Source organism: Watersipora subatra, chromosome 8 (assembly GCF_963576615.1).
Source record: "Watersipora subatra chromosome 8, tzWatSuba1.1, whole genome shotgun sequence".
NCBI classification, from domain to species: Eukaryota; Metazoa; Bryozoa; class Gymnolaemata; order Cheilostomatida; family Watersiporidae; genus Watersipora; species Watersipora subatra.
Window position 1 is genome coordinate 3104139 of NC_088715.1, and position 12204 is coordinate 3116342.

Sequence of the window (12204 nt, forward strand, 5' to 3'; positions counted from 1 at the left end):
GCTGTTGACACTTGAAATATTAAGGGATGTGTGAACGATTTTGTGAAGTATACACAGCCGTAAGTATACACAGCCGTAAGTATACACAGTCGTATAGTATACACAGTCGTATAGTATACACAGTCGTATAGTATACACAGTCGTAAGTATACACAGTCGTATAGTATACACAGTCGTATAGTATACACAGTCGTATAGTATACACAGTCGTAAGTATGCAAAGCTGTAAGTATACACAGTCGTGAGTATACACAGTCGTATAGTATACACAGTCGTATAGTATACACAGTCGTATAGTATACACAGTGGTATAGTATAAACAGTCGTATAGTATATACCGTCGTATAGTATACACAGTCGTATAGTATACACAGTCGTATAGTATACACAGTCGTATAGTATACACAATCGTATAGTATACACAGTCGTATAGTATACACAGTCGTATAGTATACACAGTAGTAAATATACACAGTCGTAAGTATGCAAAGCCGTAAGTATACACAGTCGTATAGTATACATAGTCGTATAGTATATACAGTCGCATAGTATACACAGTCGCATAGTATATACAGTCGTATAGTATACACAGTCGTAAATATACACAGTCGCATAGTATATACAGTCGTATAGTATACACAGTCGTAAATATACACAGTCGTATAGTATACACAGTCGTAAATATACACAGTCGTATAGTATACACAGTCGTATAGTATATACAGTCGCATAGTATACACAGTCGCATAGTATACACAGTCGTATAGTATACACAGTCGTAAATATACACAGTCGCATAGTATACACAGTCGTATAGTATACACAGTCGTAAGTATACATAGTCGTATAGTATACACAGTCGTATAGTATACACAGTCGTATAGTAATTACTTGCAGCAAGTCCAGCAATACTACGGAATTCTTCCCTTTCCAATAAGATAGTTTGTAGTGTGGGTGTTTAAGAGGCTAGTTCTCAGGAATCAGATGAAGTTTTGAAACAAAATATTTTGGTAACCTGGTGGAAATCACCGAGCATATGCATGTGAAGTTTGAAAAAACCGGTCAAAAAATGTTGAAACGCACAGCGTTCAAGCAGATTAACAGACAGACAGATAATATGACAAAGCAGTATTTATTAAAGAATAGAGAAAGCATAATATTATTATGCTTTATTATTCATCTTGAGGTGTTGACTGATGTTCTAAAAAAAGAATCAAGGAGATTGACCAAACAGAAGCTGAGATATAGCCAGCCAAACACAGGTCTACCAAAAAACAAAAGTGTTTTGGTAATCATCAATATATGACGTATGAAATCGACTTGTGTGTCATTGGTCAATTAAGCCAACTAATGCGCTCTCCTATAACAATCACGGCGTTTTAATTGGTTTAATCCCTGGAAGTATAGAACAATCAAATTGGGCCTAACAATCATCGCTCCTAGAATTCCGAACCAGTCCCCCTGACGTGTAGATTAGTTTTAGCATAAAATAATTACACGCATCTATTATTTCGCAACATTTCGCTATCTTGCTAGTTCAGCTCAGTTTTGTTGTTCTCCTACTTAGCTTCCCTATTCAGACTCATCTTTAGCGTTGTTCAGATTTTTTAACTATAGCTAATAAATAGAATCAATTAAATCAATCATCAATCTCAGTTATCATTTGGAATTTTCTACAAATTATATTAGTTACATCATTTATTCTATACGCAGTTATATTATTATTTTGTATAATATGCATTATGAATATTATATAAATCATAAAAAATAATCATAGATAAGATAATAGATCAATAGAAAAATCAAAGCAAAAGTTATCGTTTTCTTTTCTTATAGCAAGAGCAGCACGGTCAAGTTAGTCTTTTTAAGATTATGGCTGTAGTGAACTTCCAGTCTGTTAATAGTGACGATAATCATGAAAATCAATTGAATGCTACAGTAGATACACAGCAGAAAAATGATGAAGGAACAAAAAGTCCCATTCCTATTTCGTATTCTAAACAAACTGCAATCGCGGATATCGCATATAGACTATACACGCGCCGTTCGTTGAACAGATGATCTTCGGAGCATATCCATGGAGATCGAGTTAAAATTTGAAGCACAATAGTCAAAATCTGCTCTTCTGCTTTAAAAATCATGGCGAGGGGTTGTGGGCAAATGCCTTTACCACACAATGTTTGGATGATTTTCCTGAGAAACCAGAGCTAGTATGTAAATTATTTACTATCGCGAGAAGCGTTTCACATCTCGTAGCCAAAACAATCATTATAAGTAATGGCGGTAAGGGTGCGCAACTCCGGCACATGACCATTAAGTCGATTTTATACGTCACAGTTTTCGGGATTTTCGAAGGGTTTTCCTCTGATTCTTTATTAGGTAGACCTGTGTTTGGCTGTCTATATCTCAGCTTCTAGGGGGTCAATCTCCTTGATTCTTTTTTTAGAACATCAGTCAACACCTCAAGATAACTAATAAAGCATAATAATATTATGCTTTCTCTATTCTTTAATAAAGATAATACTTGGTAACACTGTTTATATGGGCATCTAGATTTAGGCTGTTCTGTCCAATATTTTATCATGGTCATTATGAAGGAGCTTATAAACGGGTATAAATGTGTTGATACTTTGTAGTGTGAGCCTTGTGAATCTAACATAGAATGTGGCAACCACATGGTCTGCAGTAGGAGAACAAGCCTCTGTATATGTGAGGATGGATACGAACTGAATGAAGACGGGTTAACATGCTCTCTCGATAGGTCTTCTATAAGTGAGATTGACTGCGCACGCCATTCCGATTGTCGTCTGCTGCCACACAGTGTCTGCAACCTAGAGGAAGGTATGCTTTGGTATTTTCTTTTCCTTAAAACGGTAGAAGTGTATTTGCTGAAAATGGTTTTAAACAATCATGTTTGATCTGATGAGACGTTATGAATGTACTGTATAAACATAATTGGCACAGTTACTTGCAACATGGCAACTTGTGTACACTTTTTTTCAACCCATAATCACATGATTACTGTTAACCAAAGTTTGTCTAAAAGTAGGAGCCTGATTTATGCAAATAGATATGCCATAAAAGTGCTGTTTTATCTTAGCATAAACTATTTAAACACACTCTTAAATGAAAGCACCCACATAAACAGAATATTTACTCAAAGGTATTTCTGAGATGAATATGGCTTTAGTGTAATACAAAGAATAGAAATGCTAGACTTTAAAGTTTCAACTGATATTCTGTATACTAGTTAGACAGATTTACAGTGTAAACACACAGTGGTCATATAAATAATCGAGTTATATAAATATTATTCAGCAGTCCTTAGCAACTTAGTCTTCTGATCTGTAGGAATGAATTGTATTTATCACATCATTATAAAACCTTATTACTTGTAATATACATTTGACATTGGTGAATTCATCATCTTTGTAGATTGCACTTCTCTCAGTGTCGCATCAACTTTTCTGTACCACTACACCCACGGAACTAATTTTGATAGGTGTAGTCATTAGAATTACTCGCTCAACAAGAACAGACAACTTCTGTGCAAAAACAACTAAATTAGCAATAACGGATTATCTGCTCCTTCACAGTTTTAGTACCATCCATAGGCTGCAGACCATTTTCTTTTTGACTTTTTGTGCTTGCCCAAATCAATTTTGCACGGAATATAGCTCCAAAAATTGAATTTATAATAGGAGTTTGCCATATTGAAATTTTAGTGTCCATGCATGTTGTGTAACTCATTTTGAGTGGCGTGCACTTATAGTGTACTCTGTTTGTATTACTAGGCAAATGTCAGTGTATTATTGATCACTGCTATAAAGAGAAATACTGCAAGAGAGATGTTAACGAGTGTTTAGGTGTTGAGTGTTTGGACTCGAATGGTTTCGCTCAAGTGTGTGTAGATGTTGACTGCTCCTCATCTTCTTCGTCTACTTGTGTCCGTAAGTCTTCCTTTACATTTATATCAGAATATACTGCATGTTTTTGCTTCTTCAACCTTGTTGCTACGTGAACATCTGTCAAATCTTTAACACTTTTACTGGGCTTTTGATACTTGCATCTAATTAAAACATCATTTTTCCAAATTGATAGGTAAACAAATTAGTTCTGTTAACTTTTTAAAATATATTTGGTAGCGAATCAACATACTTTTAATTTATGAAGAGGTTAATTAGTACAGATTATAATATAGAGACTGTGTGAACATAACTGTATTGTGATTATAATATAGAGACTGTGTGAACATAACTGTATTCTGATTATAATATAGAGACTGTGCGAACATAACTGTATTCTGATTATAATATAGAGACTGTGTGAACATAACTGTATTGTGATTATAATATAGAGACTGTGTGAACATAACTGTATTATGATTATAATATAGACACTGTGTGAACATAACTGTATAGTGATTATAATATAGAGACTGTATGAACATAACTGTATTATGATTATAATATAGAGACTGTGTGAACATAACTGTATTATGATTATAATATAGAGACCGTGTGAACATAACTGTATAGTGATTATAATATAGACACTGTGTGAACATAACTGTATTATGATTATAATATAGAGACTATGTGAACATAACTGTATTCTGATTATAATATAGAGACTGTGTGAACATAACTGTATTGTGGTTATAATATAGAGACTGTGTGAACATAACTGTATTCTGATTATAATATAGAGACTGTGTGAACATAACTGTATTGTGATTATAGTATAGAGACTGTGTGAACATAACTGTATTGTGATTATAATATAGAGACTGTGTGAACATAACTGTATTCTGATTATAGTATAGAGACTGTGTGAACATAACTGTATTGTGATTATAATATAGAGACTGAGTGAACATAACTGTATTGTGATTATAATATAGAGACTGAGTGAACATAACTGTATTGTGATTACAATATAGAGACTATGTGAACATAACTGTATTCTGATTATAATATACAGACTGTGTGAACATAACTGTATTGTGATTATAATATAGAGACTGTGTGAACATAACTGTATTCTGATTATAATATAGAAACTGTGTGAATATAACTGTATTCTGATTATAATATAGAGACTGTGAACATAACTGTATTGTGATTATAATATAGAGACTATGTGAACATAACTGTATTGTGATTATAATATAGAGACTGTGTGAACATAACTGTATTCTGATTATAATATAGAGACTGTGTGAACATAACTGTATTGGGATTATAATATAGAGACTGTGTGAACATAACTGTATTGTGATTATAATATAGAGACTGTGTGAACATAACTGTATTCTGATTATAATATAGAGACTGTGTGAACATAACTGTATTGTGATTATAATATAGAGACTGTGTGAACATAACTGTATTCTGATTATAATATAGAGACTGTGTGAACATAACTGTATTGGGATTATAATATAGAGACTGTGTGAACATAACTGTATTGTGATTATAATATAGAGACTGTGTGAACATAACTGTATTCTGATTATAATATAGAGACTGTGTGAACATAACTGTATTCTTATTATAATATAGAGACTGTGTGAACATAACTGTATTGTGATTATAATATAGAGACTGTGTGAACATAACTGTATTCTTATTATAATATAGAGACTGTGTGAACATAACTGTATTCTGATTATAATATAGAGACTGTGTGAACATAACTGTAATGTGATTATAATATAGAAACTGTGTGAACATAACTGTATTGTGATTATAATATAGAGACTGTATGAACATAACTGTATTGTGATTATAATATAGAGACTGTGTGAACATAACTGTATTGTGATTATAATATAGAGACTGTGTGAACATAACTGTATTGTGATTATAATATAGAGACTGTGTGAACATAACTGTATTGTGATTATAATATAGAGACTGTGTGAACATAACTGTATTGTGATTATAATATAGAGACTGTGTAAACATAACTGTATTCTGATTATAATATAGAGACTGTGTGAACATAACTGTATTCTGATTATAATATAGAGACTGTGTGAACATAACTGTATTGTGATTATAATATAGAGACTGTGTGAACATAACTGTATTGTGATTATAATATAGAGACTGTGTGAACATAACTGTATTGTGATTATAATATAGAGACTGTGTGAACATAACTGTATTGTGATTATAATATAGAGACTGTGTGAACATAACTGTATTGTGATTATAATATAGAGACTGTGTGAACATAACTGTATTGTGATTATAATATAGAGACTGTGTAAACATAACTGTATTCTGATTATAATATAGAGACTGTGTGAACATAACTGTATTGTGATTATAATATAGAGACTATGTGAAGATAACTGTATTATGATTATAATATAGAGACTGTGTGAACATAGCTGTATTGTGATTATAATATAGAGACTGTGTGAATATAACTGTATTGTGATTATAATATAGAGACTGTGTAAACATAACTGTATTCTGATTATAATATAGAGACTGTGTGAACATAACTGTATTCTGATTATAATATAGAGACTGTGTGAATATAACTGTATTCTGATTATAATATAGAGACTGTGAACATAACTGTATTGTGATTATAATATAGAGACTATGTGAACATAACTGTATTGTGATTATAATATAGAGACTGTGTGAACATAACTGTATTCTGATTATAATATAGAGACTGTGTGAACATAACTGTATTGGGATTATAATATAGAGACTGTGTGAACATAACTGTATTGTGATTATAATATAGAGACTGTGTGAACATAACTGTATTCTGATTATAATATAGAGACTGTGTGAACATAACTGTATTGTGATTATAATATAGAGACTGTGTGAACATAACTGTATTGTGATTATAATATAGAGACTGTGTGAACATAACTGTATTGGGATTATAATATAGAGACTGTGTGAACATAACTGTATTGTGATTATAATATAGAGACTGTGTGAACATAACTGTATTCTGATTATAATATAGAGACTGTGTGAACATAACTGTATTGGGATTATAATATAGAGACTGTGTGAACATAACTGTATTCTGATTATAATATAGAGACTGTGTGAACATAACTGTATTGTGATTATAATATAGAGACTATGTGAACATAACTGTATTGTGATTATAATATAGAGACTGTGTGAACCTAACTGTATTCTGATTATAATATAGAGACTGTGTGAACATAACTGTATTGTGATTATAATATAGAGACTGTGTGAACATAACTGTATTGTGATTATAATATAGAGACTGTGTGAACATAACTGTATTGTGATTATAATATAGAGACTGTGTGAACATAACTGTATTGTGATTATAATATAGAGACTGTGTGAACATAACTGTATTGTGATTATAATATAGAGACTGTGTGAACATAACTGTATTGTGATTATAATATAGAGACTGTGTGAACATTACTGTATTGTGGTTATAATATAGAGACTGTGTAAATATAACTGTATTAGGATATACGCTCCCATGATATACACAATTGGCACTTATCTGATATAGTCTGATTAATCGCAACTAAGCTAAAAAAACATGTAATTCTCTTCTGGGGAGTGTTACCCTTTTTAATCATATTAATAATTTACGCGAATGCATGAAAATTTACTTAACAAATTTTGTAGTCCTTCATTCGACACCGAGCTGTAGCATTTAAACTGTTTCTTGTTACTGTTAAGTTAATATTAGTATTAGAATAATATTAGACAAAACTAGCTGATAGGGATAGGATTCAACAGTCAAGCTTTTTAAGCTCCATGGAAAAAATGCAATTTTTACCATGTCATTTAAAGAATGTCGTAAACTGTACTAAATTTGTTATATTGGGCACTCACTCATATAATTTCAAGAAGAGAATTGGTGTTTTAAATTTGAATGCATTTTTATAATGAATGCCAGAATTGGTGTACTCAAACTCAAGACAAAAGATTTTTACGTTTTGTTACTCTATGTACAGTTAGAATGGGAGGTCGATTAGCTCAGCATACGCTCTAAAATGAACATTTGCAGGGTCACGAGCATCAATCATAGGTTTGCAGGTATTGTTATTGATTCATGAAAATCATCAAATAATAGAAAACCATTTACACTAGAAGTGGTGTACCATAGTACTATTGGAGTCTTCATTCACACATTGTATAGGCTATTTCCATTCATTGTACAAATTTGAACAATATATAGGGACTGTTTATTATAAATATTCATTGAAAATGACAGAAACTTTGAGCTTGCCAATGAATATAACCTTTTTCCGGTGCACTCCAAGTATTATAAATACAATAGTTATAAAGAGTATTATGATCGTGTTTTTAAAATACTTGTACATTAGGTAAATTATATATTATTGAAATACCAATTAAAAAATATAACACCAGCCTCTATTTGAACGCCACCTCCAATTGACGACCACTCTGGAGGAAGGATTGAAAAATAGAGCGCCATAGCATTCAATTAGAGGTTTGACAGTAATTTTAGAAGTTATACCAAGCTGGTGTATCAAAATACAAACACATTAGGTAAGTTATTTATTATTGAACTATAAAGTTGCAATATTCGCAATGAGTACAGTACTGCTAAAACTGATAACATCTCTCAGCATTTCCTAATATGGAATAAAATGCAGTAAAAATGCTATGCTAAGTTTCAGGGCGCAGGCTGTGTAACGTTTGCTGCAATCACATGTTATTGCAACTAGTGTAGTTAACATAGTACGTATGTCATCTGATCTTGTTTATTTCAGCGGAGATATATACCAACTCTATTCCAACCACAGATATTAAGTGCACTGTCAACTCTGACTGCGACACAGATGATAAGCTCGGAAGGTTCGGCTACTGCTTTGCTGACAGGTGTACTTGCCGCCGAGGCAGCGCATTGCTTATAGACGGAGTCTGCGTGCAAGTCGGCTACTGCAGCAAGGTAAGAGAGACAATTACAGTAATGGAGTAATGTAGTAATTTAGTACGGGAAGGGAGATTATTATTGTAATGGAGTACTGTAGCAAGGTAGGGGAGACAATTATTGTAATGGAATACTGTAGCAAGGTAAGGGAGACCATTATTGTAATGGAATACTGTAGCAAAATGGAAGTGGAAAATAATTATTTTATGCTGGATTTAAGGTATTAATTATTAAGGTTTATTGTAAAATATGGGCAGCACTTGTTTTGAAAAGGTTCTGCCTCAATGTGCAAAAAATGATTACTTTAATGGTGAAAGAATTCTTGTAATGAGCAGTAAAATAACAGAAGGGTTAATGATGAGGCAGAGCGAGTCCAAAGATTAACTGCTCAAAGATTTCAGTTCTTTATGCACTCTTGAAGTTACACTTGAGTATTTCATTGCTCTTTGAAATTCTCAATGTTTCAGCCAAATGAGTGTGCAGCTTACCAGACCTGCCAACACGGTTTCTGTGTTGAAAAAAACAGCTTTACCTTGGGTGCCTTTATGGAAAGTAATGAGAGTGAAGGAGATGACTCTGGAGGAATGGATCTTATTGGCATTATCATTGCGGCGGCCATGGGATGTGCTATCGTGGCTCTCATTGTCGCTTCAGTTTACATGCGCAGAGAATGTGAGTTACTTTTTTTGCTACTCGAGAATTTTGCTAATAAATTCGTTGGAATAAATCTTTTAAAATCAAGATTTTTCGAAACCCGAAGTTACGATTTTGAACAAGTTCTAACTATCACATTTATACATTTGGGTGCAGCAATGAAGGATGTATTGTGGTGTTCTGGTAATTTAATTCAATTGGTGTGTCAATTCAAGGGGCAAAGTTTTACATATTTGGTTAGATATTGTGTATCTAGTGTCGATTAAAGATATTAAAAAAAAACGTTTCTGCGGATGTTTTATATGTAACGAAGGGATCTGAAATGTTCATTTTTTTATATTTTTAGACAAGAAAAAGAATGAGACAGAGTTTGATGATCGAGACATGTCTTATAAAATTGAGATGAAGAAATCGCAAATAGCCGGTAAGAAATACTTGGTACATGTATATTTATTTTACAATAAAGTATTGTAGTTTTTCTTAAAAGCTTTCTATAATGAAGTAGAACTACAATAAAACTTGGCGTATGACAGCTCCTATTATAGTAAAGCACTACATTAGTTGTACCAACTTATAGATTCATTCTAGTTATTATTCGCAATGTACAATCAAAACTTTACATTCAAAATTATTTTTATGGTAAGAATCTTGTGCATTATGTAGGTAATTTATTTGTTGTAAAACACAAAAACCCGTTACAACTCTTGAATAAATATGTGAGCTAATTACGGTGTGTTTATACACCATAATATATAGTATATATGTAATGTATATAACATATAATTACGGTGTATTATATACCATAATTAAATAGATACCGTATATATATAATTACGGTGTAGATGCACCCTAATTATATATATGTATCTATTTAATTACGGCGTATAATGCACCATAATATATATGCAATATACAATTGCATACTATATATATATATGTATGATACATATATATATATATATATATATACGCTAGTTGTTCTACCCGGCATTGCCGGGTAATAAAAAGTCTTTAAATAGAAAATTGATTTGTATTTAACATATGACAACATTTCCCATTTTAACTTTCAAACTACATATCATGAGAAAAGTGTTTTGTGTAGTTGAAACAAATTAAGAGAAAAATAAAAACAACTAAAGGTTTTAAAACTTTGTCAAACAACTGTAGCTTCCAAGCTGTTAGCTAGACACATTGCCAATGAAAAATTCCGCTAAGCTAGTTAGTAAGCTTGTAATGATGGTACTCAATGACGTTGCATCAGCATTGTTGTCCAGCTACGCTACTCTAATTATTGCTATAGCCGGACAATCACACCTAGAATCCACATACGGACATGCTTTGAGAAATTTATATACAGATGTATATATATGAGCTTTTTATGAAATATATATATTTTGATATAAATATCATAAATAAGTTTCATTTGAAGCTATGTAAGCAACTAAATTTATAAAACCTGATAATAATGTAACAAAACTAATTCAGTAAATGAAATCAGTAAATGAGTATATATACCTTTAAGACATTCCTTTACCTTAAAGACATTCCTTTACCTTAAAGACCTTAAAACATTCGTACAGAAATGAAGACTTCACAATGTGTAGGTTAGGGGTAAATGTAGCAATTGAAATACATTTCATAATTTATTCTAATCTAATTTGGTTAAATTTTAACATAGTTTATGCATCTATAAACTTTTACTTTCAATGCTTCTAAGTTTTGAGATACCTCAAGCTTTATATGTTGGAAAATATTTGGAGAATTGAACTAATCATTTGTGCAAAAACACATTTTATCTCAAAATAATTGTATTCGGAGGTGATTATAATTAGTTTTGAATGCTAGTTAACCTGGTAGGTGCCTTTCACTTCTGAGTTTTCAGACCCAACCTGATGTGTTTAAGACAGGAAAACTTAGGCTATATAAAGTTTATATGATTTCATTAGAGGGAGATACTCATATAGCAATTATGAGCAGTTTCAATAAAATGAACCTTTTTACTAGAAAAGGTCATTTTTTGGTTCCTTTATTCTAGGCACACGTTTAGAGCAGTTCATTGTTAGTTTTTTTACACGTAAAGTTGATCAGTGCAATAATCATGTAAATTACTTTAACTCTTTTCAAAAGAATAAAATGCTTTGTAGAGAAGAAGGAGGAGATACAGAATAAGCAGATGTCTTCAGCAAATCTAGTCTATCCTGGTAAGTTAAAGAATAATAGAAGCACAAAGATTTGAGCTGCCTTCAAATTAGTTTGTAACTAACAGTATGTCAGCAAATACAGTGTTGAATTTTGTGGTCAAAACAAGAACTGTGTTTTTAAAGCAAGCCTAGCTGATGCCCATATCCTGCATGTTGCCCACACTCATTCCTAGCTGATGCCCATACGCTGGATGTTCCCCACACTCATTCCTAGCTGATGCCCATACGCTGCATGTTGCCCACACTCATTCCTAGCTGATGCCCATACGCTGGATGTTCCCCACACTCATTCCTAGCTGATGCCCATACGCTGCATGTTGCCCACACTCATTCCTAGCTGATGCCCATACGCTGCATGTTGCCCCACTCATTCCTAGCTGATGCCCATACGCTGCATGTTCTCCACACT

At 32.3% G+C, this 12204-nt stretch overlaps 1 protein-coding gene across 1 annotated transcript in view; it reads left to right on the plus strand.

Moving 5' to 3' along the window:
• LOC137401953 (protein draper-like) overlaps positions 1-12204 on the plus strand; it is a 36799-nt gene that overhangs the window by 21293 nt on the left and 3302 nt on the right. The window contains exons 13-19 of the mRNA XM_068088424.1: positions 2637-2841; positions 3795-3950; positions 8780-8958; positions 9408-9612; positions 9941-10032; positions 11199-11205; positions 11739-11795. Coding sequence (XP_067944525.1) covers positions 2637-2841; positions 3795-3950; positions 8780-8958; positions 9408-9612; positions 9941-10032; positions 11199-11205; positions 11739-11795 — 901 coding nt within the window. The remainder of the gene's footprint in view (positions 1-2636; positions 2842-3794; positions 3951-8779; positions 8959-9407; positions 9613-9940; positions 10033-11198; positions 11206-11738; positions 11796-12204) is intronic.